This window comes from Esox lucius, chromosome 11 (assembly GCF_011004845.1).
Source record: "Esox lucius isolate fEsoLuc1 chromosome 11, fEsoLuc1.pri, whole genome shotgun sequence".
NCBI lineage: Eukaryota > Metazoa > Chordata > Actinopteri > Esociformes > Esocidae > Esox > Esox lucius.
Window position 1 is genome coordinate 38,146,971 of NC_047579.1, and position 19,207 is coordinate 38,166,177.

At 38.9% G+C, this 19,207-nt stretch overlaps 1 protein-coding gene across 1 annotated transcript in view; it reads left to right on the forward strand.

Annotated features, from left to right (window-relative positions):
* Nucleotides 1–19,207, forward strand: part of LOC105023358 (sodium channel protein type 4 subunit alpha B) — a 49,800-nt gene that overhangs the window by 12,158 nt on the left and 18,435 nt on the right. Inside the window, 13 exon segments of the mRNA XM_034295168.1 lie at nucleotides 270–388; nucleotides 463–552; nucleotides 673–801; nucleotides 1,904–1,995; nucleotides 4,601–4,846; nucleotides 10,219–10,282; nucleotides 11,959–12,100; nucleotides 12,277–12,468; nucleotides 12,794–13,021; nucleotides 13,220–13,340; nucleotides 13,700–13,938; nucleotides 14,098–14,271; nucleotides 18,500–18,838. Coding sequence (XP_034151059.1) covers nucleotides 270–388; nucleotides 463–552; nucleotides 673–801; nucleotides 1,904–1,995; nucleotides 4,601–4,846; nucleotides 10,219–10,282; nucleotides 11,959–12,100; nucleotides 12,277–12,468; nucleotides 12,794–13,021; nucleotides 13,220–13,340; nucleotides 13,700–13,938; nucleotides 14,098–14,271; nucleotides 18,500–18,838 — 2,175 coding nt within the window.

Sequence of the window (19,207 nt, forward strand, 5' to 3'; positions counted from 1 at the left end):
ATCGTGTCCACACGCTTATAGATCCCATATTATTTACCAGGTGTAAATTATTAAAATTGTGATCAGATCTTACACTGTAAACAGATAAGAACATATCAAGAACAGGGCATGATAATAACAAAGCACGTACAATAGAGTCGGGTGTAACCAGGACAACACTATACAGTCCCTGTCCCTTAGATTACTAACCTAAGGCTGATAACTTTTTATGTAGTGGTCCTTCAACCTGTACAGTGTATATTCATTAATGTTAATTTTGTGTCTTCCAGACCTTTATTGTCATCACCAAGGGGAATACAATCTTCAGGTTCAATGCTGAGCCGGCCTGCTACATCCTGTCGCCCTTCAATCTTCTAAGGAGAGGAGCCATCAAGATTCTCATACATTCATATCCTTTCATTATGATTATACTGTTCTACTTTTGTAATAATTCTATAGATGTTATTGCCTTAACCCAGGTACGTTGTTTAGCATGTTCATCAAGTTAACACTCCTGGCCAACTGTATGTTCATGACGATCAGTTACCTTCCCAAAACATTTAAAACTGTTGAGTACGTTTCAAACTTCGTTTCACATATTTATTTTGGCTGACTTCAGGGAAAATATCACAGTAGTAATAAAAAAATATTTATCATGACATTATTCTATGAACCTTTCTTGTTGGATATCAGATATGTCTTCATTGGGATCTATACCTTTGAGGCAGCCATTAAAGTCTCCTCCAGAGGCTTCTGCGTTGGGCAATTCACATTCCTTCGAGATCCATGGAACTGGCTGGATTTCATGGTGATAAGCATAGCGTGAGTATTGGGATGGTCTTTGCCAGTCAGCTCAGAAACATTAGGCACAGAGCCAGCTGTTTGAATGACTGTTTGTATGTGTGTCATTAGTGATGCAGGATACCCTTTACCTGTAAACACTGTGATGGGTATCCCCGAGCTTTAAAACATGACATGATGATTTCAAAAATATGATGTATGAAAACAATAAATTCCCTATCAATTATTATTCTATATCATATTTCCTTCATATCAATAATGTTGACTTATTTTCAGTTTACGTGTGCAAAGAAATTATTACCTTTCTGACTACAATTAACTAAGATTTATATTAATAGTTAAATGAAAGCTTTAATTGTTGTTCATGTGTCTGAATGCATTGCATAGATTGGATGAACGTATCTTTTTATTGCAGCAATTAGCCATAAAGAACTGGAGCTTTTTTCAAAGGGCCATAATAATTTCAATAGGCAACTTCAGGAAATGCTGCAAAATCCTCCTGGCCAATGGCCGAGCATTTCTAAGCAATGCAAAGGGGGCTGTCTGGATTTTCAGATCTGTACAACATTTAATTTTACATTTATGTTATCTAATAGTATGTTCCACTGACCACTAAAGAACGTCAAGTAGACAAAGAAACCATATGGTGAAATAAGAAAAAGCTTATGACCTACGGACTCTAATTCTCATATTGTGTTTTGAATGGGGAGTAGACATACGGGAAGTAGGTGTGCTGGGGGTTGCTGCTGCTGTTATGGCCAAGGGGTGCTGCTATGGTCGCGTGTTCGATATCCGTTCAATTCCACCACAAAATCAGCCATTATCAGCAACCCACGATCAACCAGAATCAGCACCCCCCCGATCAACCACTATCAGCACCCCCCCAATCAAGCCACGAATCACTAAACCATATCTTTTACCATAGCAACTGTCTAATTGTTCATGTTAAAAGAAAAAACAATGAGCTGAAGCTATCCATCAAGTTTCAAGGTTTATTTGGCAAATGCTCCGAACAACAGTGTCATCCTGCACAGTGAAAATCTTGTGAACTTGAATAGTTTCATTTCATTTTCAACTGTCAACCTCTCCATTGTAATGTATTGTTCTGGTTTCTGCTTGGCAGGTTCATCACTGTGTTTGGTAACCTGGGCAACATGTTGGTCATCAAGGTGTTTATTGTGATCCGAGTCCTTAAAATAATCCCTCTTTTTTCTGGTACGTGTCTCTAAAGAAGATTCTAATCCCACTGGGGTGGGACTGCTCTTGGTCTTGTTGTGTCTGGTTTTATATGTGGCACTTGCCTCCATGGTATTGTCTTATTTCTGGCAGCATGCTAGTAGTTCATTTGGATAAAAGCATCCATTATGTATAAAAAACACCATGTCCTGGAAGCTACGCAATGAAAATGGGCTACTAAATTACCTGATACTGAGAACAAAAATAGCAAGACCAGGACTTGCCTGGGGCAATTATATATTATTGCTTGCTCTTTCAGGTTTTAGTACTTACACAGATATAAGCTCTTTGTGACAACTGCTGATGTAAAAAGAACTACAGCACTGTTTCCAAAAATGTTGGGATGCATAAAATGCGAATAAAAACAGAATGTAATGATGTGCATTTATCCCTGTATTTAATTGAAAATATTAATAATAGTGCCTATGAATAGTACATTAGCATATATTAATGTACATTGAATTTGAATAGAAAATCATCAGTGCATTTGAAGTGTTCATGTGATCAGTATGATTAACAATCAATGTTGCTGGTTGAGAAGCCTTATAGCCTTGGTGGAAAAATTGTGTGAGTCTGGAAGTGCGTGCCCTGATGTTCCAGTAACGTCTACCAGATGGCAGCAGTGTGAACAGACCATAGCCTGTGTAACTAGTCTTTTATGATGTATTTGATTCAAAATACATGCCCGTTTTGAATTTAATGCTAGCAACATGTTTAAAAAAAAAAATAACCACTGTGTTGCATCACCTCTTTTAACAGTACTCTGTGTTTAGGCACTGAGGAGACAAGTTGCTATAGTTTTGAAAGTGAAATTGTCACAATCCACGGGGAGACCGAGGCAAACGCAGTTTTGAAGAAACTGAGCTTTTAATGAACACAGAGGAAAACCAAAACCGAGTGCGGTGCACTGAGATATAAAACAAAAACGAAACACTGGAACATGGACCGTGACATGAGCATACACAACACCATGACAGGGAGGAAATGGCTGAACTAAATACACAGACTAACAAGGAGAACAGAAAGAGGTTGGGGCTAAACACAGGTGAAAGGAATAGGCAGATTAACTGAAAGACCGAACAAGGACATAAGCCAAGGATAAAGAAATGTTTTCGGGAATCTTGCTTGGTATATGATTTCAGGTGCTCAACATTTCGGGTCTCCATTTTTGTATTTTTCGTTCCATAATGCGGCAAATGTTTTCAATGGGTGACAGGTCTGTACTGCTGGCAGGCCAGTTTAGTGCGTGGACTCTTTTGCTACAGAGCCATGTAGTTGTGATACGTGCAGACTGCGGTTTGGCATTGTCTTGCTGAAATAAAAAAGGTCTTCCCTGAAAACATGGTCTGGATGGCAGCATATTTTGCTCCAAAACCTGTATATATTGTTCAGCATTAACACTAGAACCACCAGGCCCTTTTGACCCCCAGTAACCGCCAGAGCCTAACACTGTTTGGCGTCATTAGCATTCGAATCGTCCCTATTAGCATGGACATTCTCCTCCGCAGCATCTCCATCCAGCCAGGGCATCAGTTCATCTACTGGATCATTATCAAACTATATAGAATAGTCAAAGAAATTATGAATTACTGAATTTGTTTGTTTTAAATGGTTAATGAATTTGAAAAGTACAAGAATGTGTTTGTATTGAAGGTCCCATCAAACGACTAAAAAGATTTCATAGAAAAAGAAGAGGTCCGAAATGAATAATCTGTGTGCGTCTTTGCAGGTCTCTCTTCGGGGTTGTAGTGGGGCTATCGAGTAGATTTCAACGCCAATGCATAGCTCTAGTCTCTTAGATTACTGGCTTATAAGATATTTCTATTGGTGACATGAATAAGTTATTGAAAAACGAGAGGAGTTATTAGAAAAATACATCGTTGGAATTTCGTTTTGTGAATCATTATTTAGCCTAACAAATGTGTAGAATATTAATCTTCAGCAAAATAAGCAAAGAAAATTCAGAGAGACGATAGGATATGTGCCTGATTTAGTTTCTCTTTCCCTCCTAAAATAATTTAGATTTACATTTTTGATTTACATTTGATGAATTAGCCTACACCAGTGTCTCCCAACCTTTTTCAGTTACTGTACCCCCAAAATGTTTTTCCACTGCTTTCAGTACCCCTAAAGTACCCCCTCATGTTAATTTCACTAGTAAGTCTATGGTGTCATGAGTGTTCTCAAGTACCCCCTGTGGAGAGGCCAAATACCCCCAGGGGTCCTAGTACCCCTGGTTGGGAACCACTGGCCTACACAATAAGCGGAATCTCCTAATGAAAAACCTGTGTGACAAGTAGCCTATATTATTTGTATTATGTTTCAACAATATCCTAATTAAGTTTTCATTCATCTATTTTCTATTGAATACAGTGTTCAAATTATTTGCACATCATTGCGTTCTTTTTTTCTTTACATTTTACACAACGTCCCAACTTTCCTGGAAACAGGGTTGTACATTCTTTCCAATTATTGATAATTCAATCAAGCAGAATCAAATATTCACTTATTCACACTGTTGTGTTTTTTTATCCTTACTTGTGCTTTGTTTGGATATTCACTGACGTGATTTTGATATTGTCAGGTCTTAAAACCACCGTGGGTGATTGGATCCAGTCAGTGAAGAAGCTGGCTCAAGTGATGATCCTTACAGTTTTCTGCTTGGCGGTGTTGGCCCTGGTCGGATTGCAACTGTTCATGGGCAATCTGCGGCAGAAGTGCGTTTTCTGGCCTTCATATGACCCATACTTTGACAGCAGCACATTTAACCACAGTGTGCAGGTTGGACAACAAACCACATGGGACTTCAATGAGTACATCAACAACAAAGGTACAGTATTGACAGGCTTTTGATGACGCGTTAATATTTGTTCAAATGTTTTTATTGAACACGCCGAAGAGCGGAGCTGGGCAATATACAGAAAACAACTATGTTTAACATGTTGTTTAGTAAAAAAACTGAATAATAGCAACAAAGGGCGATACAATTTATCAGTATTATCTTTGTTGTATCCTTACGTTTAAACTTCCATCTGGCCGTGTAACCAACGTCAAAAAATAAGATAATGCTTGATTCGCAATAAGACCATCATTATAACGAAAAATCACAATTATAACAGCCTCTGTAACAACAACCGCAATTATAACCAGAAAAGGAAGCAGGCAAGCCTAGTTCAGCCGACACGTAATTAAAAGTGATAAATGTTGTTGCCCTCGCTCGATTCAAACGCGGGTCTCCCACATGAGAGGCTGTGTATTTAACCACTACGCCACAAAGCTATACATGTGCGTGTGTCTGTATAGCCTCTTGAAATTAGATCATTATGTCACGCATTAACATTACGCCAAGTTTGAATATTTTACAAGACACCATTAAGCATTGTGATTAACGTTTCTTATTAAGTTTATCTCGAACACAAATAGCATCTATGAACTAAATGGCTTTTGCCACTGGCAGTTTTTTAGCCAGTAATATGCTTACTAGTATTGTTGAAGAGTATGAATGTATGCTTGTTATGTTTAGTTTAAAAAAGAACATTTTGTCCATATACAGGAAATCACGTTCAGTCAAAGCGTGACAGTTATTAGCCAATGGGCTTACAGTACTGTGGTGTGTACTCCAGGTTGCTAAGTCTATAAAGTAGATGTACGACCAGAAGTCTGAGATTGAATGAGATGGGATCAAGTTTGTAAGACAGAGTTTTGAGTCTGTAACATCCTGAACAATTGACTATCAAATTCTGCCATAAATATTCTAATTACTCTCTCCCTTTACGACTGGTTACAGAATCAATATTTCAACCACTATACGAAAAGGCTGATTTCTAACAATATCTACTAACTTACAGAATGGAATAGTCATAAGAATTGCGCAATTGCTAGCGAGACTGAACTTTACACTGCCAAAGCTATTTCATTTCATGGCACAACACCATTCGTTTAACTGTCATTCGTGAATTACATTGATAGAATAAATATCAATATAGGTGACAATAATTGATTTTTTCGTCAGATGGAAGGACGAGAGAGGGGGTGATATAGCCTATATTACCCCAAAAAGCATGCACGGATGCATACTCCAAAATTGCAGAGAAATTGTCACAATATAACCGTAAACAGTTTTATTTTATGCTTACTGTAACTTAGCTACTGAAGGTTATATTTATTCCTTTCACTTTATGCTGCGTGTTTTAATCTCTTATGTTCTGTTAATGCGTTTGTAAGGTTTGAATTGCCTTTGTATGTAATGCTGTAGACAAATGAGTTTGCTTTGCCTTGCTTTTCCTAAATCACTCATGCCTATAATATTGACGTACTTCTAGATAGTGGTAGGACTAAGCAACTCTGTGTGGTCCCTCTGTGCTGGTTAAATTGTGAAGGGGATTGATTGGTTCGTATGCTAGCAAAGGAATTGCTGTGAAGGAGCTAGATTCATTTCATGTCTACGTCCCCAAATATTAATTTCTGTAGAACGGCAAATCGTAGCACGTCTCCACACTTTAGCCAGATTACCATTCTCCGTGTAGATATTTAGAAAATTCACTCAAGTTAGAAGTATCCACACATTAGAAGGAGGAATAATCCAGATATTGGTCCAGATCTCCTCTAATAACTAAATTAGGCTGGTAGGCATCTTGTATCAGCACAAGAAACATCCTGAACTAAATTTATTATTTGTCTTCAAGATGTGTATATCAACTAAAGTGGTTGTCATTGTCTTGCCACACCTCTCGCATAGACTGGTAAACCTGTCCCACCCATGTAAAGTACCTGTCAAAACTTTGGACACGCCTACTTATTTATTTTCTTTTGTTTTACTATTTTCCACATTTCTGAATAATAGTGAAGACATCAAAACTATGAAATAACATGTATGGAATTGTGTACCAACCAAAGATAGACCACTCTATATAATCTCTGTATTGTAAATTCAAAGTAGCAAGCCTTTGTGTTGGTGACAGCTTTGCATACTCTTTGCATTCTCTCAAACAGCTTAATGGGGTAGTCACAGCTCAAATAAGCAAAGAAAAACAGTCCATCTTTATTTTATGACATGAATGTAAGTGAATCTGGAAAATTGCCTTTGCAAAAACCTTCAAGTGCTATGGTGAAACTGGCTCTCATGAGGACCGCCACAGCAAAGCATGGTCAAATTGCCGCAAAGAAACCACTAATAAATGACACCAATAAGAAGAAGAGACTTCTTTGATATGAAGAGACAATAAAAATGAGAAATGTACATTAGATTGTGGAAATCTGTGCTTTGGTCTGATGACCCCAAATTTGAGGTTCTTCGTTCCAATTGCCATGTCTTTGTGAAACGCATGGGTGAATATATTTTCTCTGCATGCATGTTTCCCACAATGTAGCATAAAGTAGATGGTGTGAAGTTTTGGGGGTGTTTTTTCTGGTGATTTATTTAGAATTCAAAGCACACTCTACCAGCATGTCTACCACAGCATTCTGCAGCGATACACCATCCCATCTGGTTTGCGCTTAGTGGACTATCAATATTGTTTTCAACAGGACAATGACCCAATATACAACTGCAATCTTTGTATGGGATTTTTGATCAAGAATGAGTGGTGCAGAGCTACATCAGATGACCTGGCCTCCACAATCCTCCAAACTCAATCCAGTTGAGATGGTTTGGGATGTGTTGGAATGGAGAGTGAAGGAAAAGCTGCCAACAAGCGCTCAGCATATGTGGGAACTCCTTCAAGATGTCGGAAAAGCATTCCAGGTGACAATCTCACCTAGATGGTTGAGAGAATGCCAAGACTGTGCAAAGCTGTAATCAAGGCAACTTTGAAGAATATAAAATATGTATTTGGATTTGTGTAACCCTTCTTTGGCTACTACATGTTTCCATGTGTGTTATTTCATAGTTTTAATTTCTTCACTATCATTCCAGAATGTGGAAAGAAAGTACAAATGTAGAAATACCCTTGAATGAGTGGGTGTGTCAAAACTCTTGACTGGTACTGTACATGTAGACAAGGGGAGGGAGTCTTCTAGGAATGTATCTGAGGCCAGCGACTTTAGGTTGTGACCCTGCAACAGGGCTGTCGCCAGGTAAAAATATATTCCTGGGCCCACTTACTTTTACAATATTTTCATTATTATCCTTCCTACCTTTCTCTGTGTCAGCTATGTAAGAAATCTGCCTTTTTGTATATTGGTTACTTTCGCTAAGCATGCACCTGTCGAAAGTCAATTGAGAGAGCAAGTTAATGTGTTTATTGAATAGTATCGCAGTACATGTAGCCTCTTGTTCATGAAGTTACAAACTCAAGCTCAAAGACACTTTCGGTCGTACCGCTACTTTAAGTACCTCTACTTTTTACATCAGAATCCAAAATACACAACACAGTACTATAAGCCCATTGGCTAATTACTGTCGCTCTTTGACAGAACGTGACTTCCTGTGTATGGATAAATGGATGTTCTGTTGTAATCTAAACATAACAAGCATACATTCATACAATTCCACAGCTACAGCCCTGCCCCTCTTATTTGGTTGATTGATACCCTTCACATTCCAAGAGTTACAGTTAAACCCTGTCCAGCTCTAATTTGTAAGCATCAGAAATGTTGGATTTGTTATGATCTAGCAGATTGTAACGGTTCCCAGCATTGCAAGCGAGCTCCGTGAAAAGTCCCCCCCACTCTTTTCATAAGGTTGTTCTTTTGGCCACGCCCCCTGTCCATAATGGTTGTTCAGAGTGCAAAAGTGGTGACCTGAAGTACAGAAATGGATTGTTGGGCTAGTATGAACAAAGGAAAGAAAGAGGGTAAAATTGTATGATATCAGTATTTTATTAAATGAAATATTTTATTAAATAAAATAATCCTTGCACCGATATATTGCCCGGCTGTCTCCAGGGGGACTTTTATGCCATGCATTGTTGTCAATCTTTTTCTTTTTTTATATTAATTTTTTCTTGTTCTTCTATTCATGCATTTTATATACATCGTCGAAAAATGACATTTCCCCCCCCAAAAAAGACAACCCCAGTATCTCCATCCTCGCGCTCCAGTGCTTGGATAAACTCGTCAGTCCTTTTGTGAGAATTTCCTGCATCGTTTTCTTTTTTACAGCAGCAGCACAACAACTTGCATTATCTGACTTTAGCAGATTGTTATATTAACAGAGAGGGTAAAATGTGCACAGTTAACAAAGATAGCAGCCGACTGTTACATTTACACAGAGGTTATTCCCCAGATAGCACAAGAACTTGCATTACCCAAAACAATTACAAGCAACACAGAAATAAAAATCCTCCAATACATTTTTAAAATGGGCAAGGGGGACAAGAGTTCCAAGTTTAAGTTTGGTCTGCACACTATTCCAAAAGCAAGGAGCGTGACAGGAAAAGGCAGTCATACCCAATTCTGTGGAGATTGCAGGGGCCTCATGTATAATCAAGGTTTGAGATTTGGTGTCATGAGTTATATTTCTAATGCTGATAAGTGATGACAAATAAGAAGGTAGTTTACTTAGAAGTTCTTTATGGACAAAGACGAGAGCATCCAGCCCACGTCCAGCCCACGTTTTGATATAAACTAAGTTCTGTAGCTAGCACCCGGTAATATACCTAAGTGGGCAATGGTAAGTAGCATCTAGTTTTTTAAGTGTGGATGTCGTCGCATGCATGTAGATAATATCCCCATAGTCTATAACAAACATAATAAGTAGCTTGCACAATGTGTTTTCTATTTGTGGAGGACAGACATGTTCTGTTTCTATAGAGGAAGCCTATCTTGATCTTTAGCTATTCAGAGTTCACCAACATGTATTTGAAAAAACATTTTATCATCCAGCCATATCCCAAAGTATTTACATGCAGAGGCTTGATTAATTCGACAGCCATTTAAGCATATGAGTGTAACTGTATTTTCAACCAGCCTTTTGTTGAAATTAAATGTAGACAGCGCATTCATATGTTATGACGTGTTCATGATAACCATTGTTGTTTTAATGCAGCGGTGCCCCCAGTAAATGTTATTTGAATGGCATAATCATTCTATACACTGTTCAGTGCTTGTTTTCTCTCATGAACAGAAATGTAATGAACTGAAGGTTTAACAACCAACAAATGACCAAAGGTTTTTGTGAAATCTCTCAAATGTAGGATGCCCTGAGGGAAAAATGTTTGTAATGAACTGTGATCTAATCTTGATGTCCCTGTTTTTCTCCAGAAAACCAGTACTACCTCCCAGGGATGAGAGACCCTCTACTTTGTGGAAACTCTTCTGATTCTGGGTATGTTTTCTACAATAACAATGTCGAGCTTTATAATCTTACCATTGGTCTCTTTATTCAACTTTTACCCAGTTTTTCTCACCAATTTGGGAATATCCAGTTTGAAATTAAAGCCCTGTGTCATCGCAACAACTGCCAGCAGGACTCTGTTTGTCAATGTCAATGTCAAAAAAATATATATTCCCAATTGCTCCTGATGTCGTTCTGGTTCTTATTGTACTGCTTCCTCAACTAGGTAGTTTAGTCTGGAATCCTTGTGCTGGTAAGGATGCACTCTCCAGATTTCTATCCTTATTGAGCTCACAGGTGCCCAAGCCGCCACACTGTTGCATGGCCTTCAGTGGGACCCCTGGCCTAACCCGGGAGCTGATTCAAGCCCTGGTCTCCCCAAATAACTCCTTGTATCTGATGACCATGCAATATACACTCACCTAAAGGATTATTAGGAACACCATACTAATACTGTTTTTGACCCCCTTTCGCCTTCAGAACTGCCTTAATTCTACGTGGCTTTGATTCAACAAGGTGCTGAAAGCATTCTTTATAAATGTTGGCCCATATTGATAGGACAGCATCTTGCAGTTGATGGAGATTTGTGGGATGCACATCCAGGGCACGAAGCTCCCGTTCCACCACATCCCAATTATGCTCTATTGGTTGAGATCTGGTGACTGGGGTGGCCATTTCAGTACAGTAAACTTATTGTGATGTTCAAGAAACCAATTTGAAATGATTAGAGCTTTGTGACATGGTGCATTATCATGCTGGAAGTAGCCATCAGAGGATGGGTACATGGTGGTCATAAAGGGATGGACATGGTCAGAAACAATGCTCAGGTAGGCCGTGGCATTTAAACGATGCCCAATTGGCACTAAGGGGCCTAAAGTGGGCCAAGAAAACAACCCCCACACCATTACACCACCAACACCAGCCTGCACAGTGGTAACAAGGCATGATGGATCCATGTTCTCTTTCTGTTTACGCCAAATTCTGACTCTACCATCTGAATGTCTCAACAGAAATCGAGGCTCATCAGACCAGGAAACATTCTTCCAGTCTTCAACTGTCCAATATTGGTGTGCTTGTGCAAATTGTAGCCTCTTTTTGCTATTTGTAGTGGAGATGAGTGGTACCTCGTGGGGTCTTCTGCTGTTGTAGCCCATCCGCCTCAAGGTTGTGCGTGTTGTGGCTTCACAAATGCTTTGCTGCATACCTCGGTTGTAACAAGTGTTTATTTCAGTCAAAGTTGCTCTTCTATCAGCTTGAATCAATCAACCCATTCTCCTCTGACCTCTAGCATCAACAAGGCATTTTCACACACAGGACTGCCGCATACTGGATGTTTTTCCCTTTTCACACCATTCTTTGTAAACCCTAGAAATAGTTGTGCGTGAAAATCCCAGTAACTGAGCAGATTGTGAAATACTCAGACCGGCCCGTCTGGCACCAACAACCATGCCACGCTCAAAATTGCTTAAATCACCTTTCTTTCCCATGATAAATTGGGCAGGTAATGAGAAATTGGGCAGGTGTTCCTAATAATCCTTTAGGTGAGTGTACAGTACCAGTCAAATGTTTGGACATTCTTACCCATTCACTATATGATTAGTCATTATCTTACTGATGACTTAACATAATTCTCACTGAATTTTTTGGGCCATGCGGTCTTTTAACAGACGCTGCCCTTCGGGATACACATGTGTAAAGGCTGGTCAAAATCCCAACTATGGATACACAAACTTTGATAGTTTTGGATGGGCCTACCTCTCCCTGTTTCAGCTCATGACACGGGATTACTGGAAAAATCTTCTCCAGCTGGTGTGTACATGTCACGTACTTCGGTATACTGATATGTGCAATTTATCAAAATAGCTGATAGTAAAATAGGACATAAATATGTCAATATTACGTGACAACAGTCTTTGATTGAGAAGGTGTTCAAGTGCATTTTACTCGTCGGGTAACTGCATGCTTATTTATTTTATTTTCCTCAGACTCTTCGCTCTGCAGGGAAAACCTACATGATCTTCTTTGTGGTGGTGATCTTCCTGGGCTCGTTCTACCTGATCACCCTGATCCTGGCTGCGTTGGCCATGGCATATGTAGAGCAAAACAAGGCCACTATGGCTGAAGCAAAAGAAAAAGAGGCTGCCAGGATCATGGAAAAACTGATGGAACGGAAAGAGGTCAGCAATGTAAATATCTCTGATGTGTGATCAACTTTCTGTCCGTGTAAAGTGCTTTGAGTGCTGTTTGAAAGAATTGCTTGGAATTTCAGTTTGGGTCACATGTTAATTTTTGGCAAAACATGATGTCACAGAACAAATTTCATTGTAATAGACAAATGACTTCATTGCTAATTTCTCCATTCAGTCTCCATTTAATCAGCCAGTCAGCTCTGTGTACTGAAAAATTGTTGTGTTAGTTTCCTATTGAATGATGAATGCACTCTGTATTGTTGTTAGCATCCTTAGTTTGATTCTTTTTATTAATGGACTTCGTTACCAACAGAGACAGAACAGCCATCATAAACAGCATGAACATGTTACAATCACTGGCAGCCAGATGTCACTGTCCTGTCCAAAGTCACATTATGAGAAAAGTGAAAGGTCATTTCAAGAGGTTGCTGACGATGAGGAGTGTACATCCAGCTTCAACAAGAACAACACAGCGTTTCAGGTCACCAATGAAGGCTGTATGGTTAGACCCAACTCCGAAAATTTCCTGGCAGACCAGGAGGTGAGCCACAGGGCACTGATGGGTTGCCGTGTTTTGGCCTTTTTCCACACCAAATAGTCCAGTATTGGATATTTACTTTTGAAACATTATACTTTTTAGAAAGGTTTCAGTTATTATAGTGAATGCCTAAATAACTCAATAGAGTTAGAGTTATTTAGGCGTTGTTTGAAAAAGGTTGTTTTTTTCTCTTTGATCTAGTGTGTGTCTGTGCTGAGGAGGGCCAGTGAACACAAACAGAGTAAAGAACAGATTGAATTTGCAGTCCAGCCGAAGAAGACACCCAGTTCGCCCAGAGTCTCCGGCCAATATGACTTGGATGGTAACTGTCACAAATCAAAGTTAATATACGAGAAACCAAAGGTCCTAAGGAATCATTGTTTGGAACTGAGATGGGAATGGATATGTATAGGACCTTTCTTGGCATATCTTTGTTTGAATTAGCTTCTTTGAAAGCATTATTTTTTTATAATGCTCAGATGTTAATCTTGACAAAAACACCCTAGTCTGTTATTCAGATGTCAGCTTGAAAAGCAACCCTCTAGTCTTCTCCTTTCATATGTAGCTTGAAAAACAACTTCCAAGTCATTTACTACAATGTTAGGATTGATAAGCAGCATCCTAGTTTTGTACTTTGATGTTTAGCTTGACAAACAGCATCCTTGTCCTTTTCTACAACAGATATGGAGGTGGATCCGAGGCCCTGCTCCCCTTGCTGGTACAAGTTTTCAGACATCTTCTTGAAATGGAACTGCTGTGTGCCTTGGGTGACCTTCAAGAAGTGGATGTACCTCATAGTGATGGACCCATTCGTGGACCTGGGCATCACAATCTGTGTTGTTCTCAACACAATTTTCCTTGCCCTAGAACATTACCCAATGACAGCAGGGTTTGCGGAGGTGTTGAGTGTTGGGAACTTGGTGAGTTACCTTCTTCAATGATGCTACACCCCTTCAACATATCGGTGGCCCTGACAAGGATACCATAAAAAAATAATCATTTTGGTTCATAAGGATCTGCACAGTTTCACGCCACACAGTTTTCTAGGTAATTAAATACCCCCCACACCTCTTATACAGGTTTTCATTGGGATCTACACTGCAGAGATGGTGCTGAAAGTAATTGCCTTGGATCCATATTATTACTTCCAGAGTGGGTGGAACATCTTCGACAGCATCATTGTGGCCCTGTGCTTGATTGAGCTGGTGCTTGACGTTAATGAGGGTCTGTCTGTGCTCCGAACCTTCCGTCTGGTGAGGCTCCCTTCACCCGCAGTTTAGAATACGCTTGTTTAGTGGAACTGAGCAGTGAGAATCCACTGTGGTGGATCAATACATTTTCATTGAAGCATGTTTTTAAGATCTTCAATTTGGTAGTTAAAATATACCTGTTTAATCGGTGGTAACATTGGTATTTTATACTTGAATTACAAATATATACATTTGTTATTATATATATGAACACACACACAGAAAAAATTAAGAGACCACTGCAAAAGTATCAGTTTCTCTGGTTCTATTATTCATAGGTATGTGTTTGAGTAAAATTAAAAGTTTTATTTTAGTCTATAAGCTAATGACAACATTACTTCCAAATTCGAAATACAAATATTGTAATTTAGAGTTTTTATTTGTAGAAAATAACAACTGACCCAAAATAACCAAAAGAATATGCATTATTTTCAGACCTCAAATAATGCAAGGGAAAAAAAATCATATTAATTTTTCAAAATACTAATGTTTTAACTTAGGAAGAGTTTAGAAATCAATATTTGGTGGAAAAACCCGGATTTCTTTATCACAGCTTTCATGCATTTTGGCATGCTCTCCACCAGTCTGTCACATTGCTGTTGGTTGACTTTAAGCCACTCCTGCACAAAAATTTTAATAGCTCATCTTCATCCTGATCAAATTCCAGAGGTTTTCAATGGGGTTATTTTTTTAGGGGCAATTTTTTTTCTAGCTTTGCATGACTTCAGCCCTGCCCCTTGGAGGCTGTTTTGAACTGTCCTCAGCTGCTGTTTGCCATTCTTTTTGTAAGTCACTTGATGTCAACCTACGGTTGAGTGACCTTCGAGGCAGTCATCTCTGTCAGTGGACAGTCGTTTTCACCCTTTGCCAGTCTGTAGCTTTGAAATTTTCAGGATGAATGCAACCTGACGCTCACTGTATCCCTCTGCCAGTGAAGCCAGAATTGAACCCTTCTTTTCCTCACTCAAAGCTTTTATTTTCAACTCTTTTGTCGTGCTGAATAGTTATTTTGGTAGCACTTTACTTGAAGTATGGTATCATAACATGATCATAACTCTGTCTTAACCATGTCATAATGTGTCATGTCAGCTGACATATCCTATCATAACATGGTCACGACACTGTAATGACACATGTTTTGAAATATGCTGACATATATTGCATTTTTTCATAATTGGTTATGACACCTAGGCAAGTCTGTCAAAACATAACAAACCATTCTGTAACACCAGTCTTCTTGACAGTATTTTTACATTGCATTTTATTATAAATGCTATACATTGTACAAACCCAATTCCAAAAAAGTTGGGACACTTTAAAAATTGTGATTAAAAAAGGAATGGAATCATTTACAAATCTCATAAACTTATATTTAATTCCCAGTAGAATATAGATAACATATCGAATGTTAAAAGTGAGGCATTTATCATCATCTACAGTGCATAATATCATCCAAAGATTCAGAGAATCTGGAACAATCTCTGGCGTAAGGGTCAAGGCCGGAAAACCATACTGGATGCCCGTGATCTTCGGACCCTCAGACGGCACTGCATCACATACAGGAATGATACTGTAATGGAAATCACAACATGGGCTCAGGAATACTTCCAGAAAACATTTTCCCAACATGACAATGCCAGACCACATACTGCATCAATTACAATGTCATGGCTGCATAGAAGAAGGATCCGGGTACTGAAATGGCCAGCCTGCAGTCCAGATCTTTCACCCATAGAAAACATTTGGCGCATCATAAAGAGGAAGGTGCGACAAAGAAGACCCTAGACAGTTGAGCAACTAGAAGCCTGTATTAGACAAGAAAGGGACAACATTCCTATTCATAAATTTGAGCAACTTGTCTCCTCAGTCTCCAGACGTTTGCAGTCTGTTATAAAAAGAAGAGGGGATGCCACATAGTGGTATACATGGCCTTGTCCCAACTTTTTTCGATGTGTTGATACCATGAAATTTAAAATCAACGTATTTGGGTTTGTATATCAGTGTGTGTAATGAATGAATGTAATGAAAAGTTTCACTTTTTGAATGGAATTACTGAAATAAATCAACTTTTTGTTGATATTCAAATGTTATGACCACCACCTGTATGTCTCAAGAGTTGCTCATTTTCATCATCGAAACATTGCAAAAATCAGAAACTTTCTATCAAAGACTGATGCAGAAAAACTAATCCATGCTTTCGTTACTTCTAGACTAGATTACTGCGATGCTCTTCTTTCCGGTTAGCCTGACAAATCAATAAATAAACTTAAATTAGTGCTGCTAATTAGTGCTGATAGTTTGGGCCTATTCATGGTTGTAAGCAAAGTTGAATTAGCAGTTTTATCAGTTTTATCTGGTAATTATGTAGTTACAGGTCAATTGGCAATTAGCTGAAAGGATAGTTCAACCTAGATTCATACCCTCCAATAAGTGGAATTTCACCCAAATATGAGTCTAGATCAAATTATCCCTTTAACCAAAGATAAAGTTGTGCTCATAAGTGTGCATAACCTGGCAGAAATTGTGGAATTATGCCATTGATTTTGAAAATAGCACTGATCATGCAAAAAAACCCGTCTTTTATTTAAGGATAGTGATCATATGAAGCCATTTATTATCAAATAGTTGTTTGGCTCCTTTTTAAATCATTATGATGACAGAAATCACCCAAATGGCCCTGATCAAAAGTTTATATACCCTTGAATGTTTGGCCTTGTTACAGACACACAACGTGACACCCACAGGTGAAAATGGTAATTAAAGGTTCATTTCCCACACATGTGGCTTTTTAAATTGCAATTAGCATCTGTGAATAAATAGTCAATGTGTTTGTTAGCTCTCACATGGATGCACTGAGCAGGCTAGATACTGAAGCACGGGGAGCAGAAAATAAATGTCAAAAGACCTGCGTAACAAGGTAGTGGAACTTTATAAAGATGGAAAAGGATATAAAAAGATATCCAAAGCCTTGCAAATGCCAGTCAGTACTGTTCAATTACTTATTAAGAAGTGGAAATTTTGGGGATCCAAACCAAGCTGTAGACCAAGAAAGATTACAGCCAAAACTGGCAAAATAATTGTTTGGGATACAAAGAAAAACCCACAGGTATCTTCAGGACAGATTGCTCTGGAAAAAGACGGTGTGGTTGTTTCAAGGAGCACAATATGACAATACTTGAACAAAAATGAGCTGCATGGTCGAGTTGCCAGAAAAAAGCCTTTACTGCACCAATGCCACAATAATGCCTGCTTACAATATGACACCAATTCTCCAATATGCAAACTTTGAGCACCACTGTGTGTGTACGTATGTGTGTATATTAGGGGTGTGCAAAGCAGCCAGTATTTGTATCTGTATTTGTATTTGTTAAGGGGGGAAAAGTATTTGTATTTAAGTAAAATTCAAAATAGGCGTAATAGTCTTTTTTTTTTTGCGTTAGGGCTGGTTCACCCGATTGCAGCGTAATGAAATAATATCCCGATCAAACTCCGCTTCCTGAAAGTTATAAATTGCCTTTGGAACCCAGATAAGGTACAAAAATCTATTAAACAAAATTGTGACGCAGTTAAGTTTTTTCGCTCAGCCGAGCGCTCAGTTGCTGTGTGGAGAATGGAGATGTATGGAGCAGCCTGTGTCAGTTACCGACGCTCCACTCATAGAACTGGGGTTACGAAAGTAACTATCACTTTTATTATTTTCCCCTCCCCCGACTGAACGTCACTCACTCACTCATCCGGGCATGTACTGCGGTCTCATGAGAAAACGCCGCTTTTTGATATTACGGTTTTCTTGTTCCCGAATACAAATATTTTTTAAAGTATTTGTTTGAAATAAGTATTTGTAAAAACCACGTTATTTGTGCCTTTCCGAATACCGTATTCGGGTTCGGCTCCACCCCTAGTGTATATGTATGTGTATATATATATCGTTTTTCGATTTACTATTCAGAATTTTGTGGATAGTAATCGAAAAACTATTAACACTTTCAACAACTGTCTTTTGAAAACTGCAACCAGACCATAAAATACATGTACTGACATAATAAAAAACAAGTATGTAACAATAAAATGCATAAACATATGTTAGAAATAAAACCTGGATATTTAATGATGAAACTTATATTAAACACCAACCATAAACACTCAATCAATAAAAAAAATTACTCCAAAGAACTACAGTAGACTTAATCAATTCTGGAGTAACACAAATGTCTTACTGTTTTGGGGGCAGATGCGTGTTTTCAAGATTTTCAAATCTTTCAAGAGGATGCTAAAGATCATCAGGAACTCCATGAGGACCCACACCTTGCTCCTGTTCATCTTCGTCTTCATGTTTGCTGTGATGGGCATGCAAATGTTTGGGAAGAGCTACGCAAATGAAGTGTGTAAGATCTCTAAAGACTGCAAACCTCCCCGGTGGCACATGCATGACTTCTTCCATGCTTTCCTCCTCATCTTCCGGGTGCTGTGTGGCGAGTGGATCGAGACCATGTGGGACTGCATGGAGGTGGCCGGCCAGGGCAGGTGTCTCATCTTCTACCTGATGGTCATAGTCATTGGTAACCTAGTGGTGAGTGATGGATTTAACAATGGGTGGGCACTTTGTGACTGGTTTAAAAGGTGTATTGCATTTTCTGTATATCATGATAGAGGAAGTAGACTGTTCAATAAAGTGCTCCATGCAGACAGTGCACATACCACAGATGCAGACATCAAAGTCAACAGCTTTTGATTGTTCGTATAGGATGAAGCTTTATCCGATGTTGTAACAGAAGCTTGACCACAAATTATGTGCCAAAGGTTTTATTCCTAACCCTCCAGAGACTGACAGAAGCCGTTACCGTAATCATTTTGGGGGAGGGGCCAGCCTCATGTCTACTAATGATGTAAAAGATCACACTCATCCAATTGGTTACTAACTGTGTGGTAGGGTCAAATG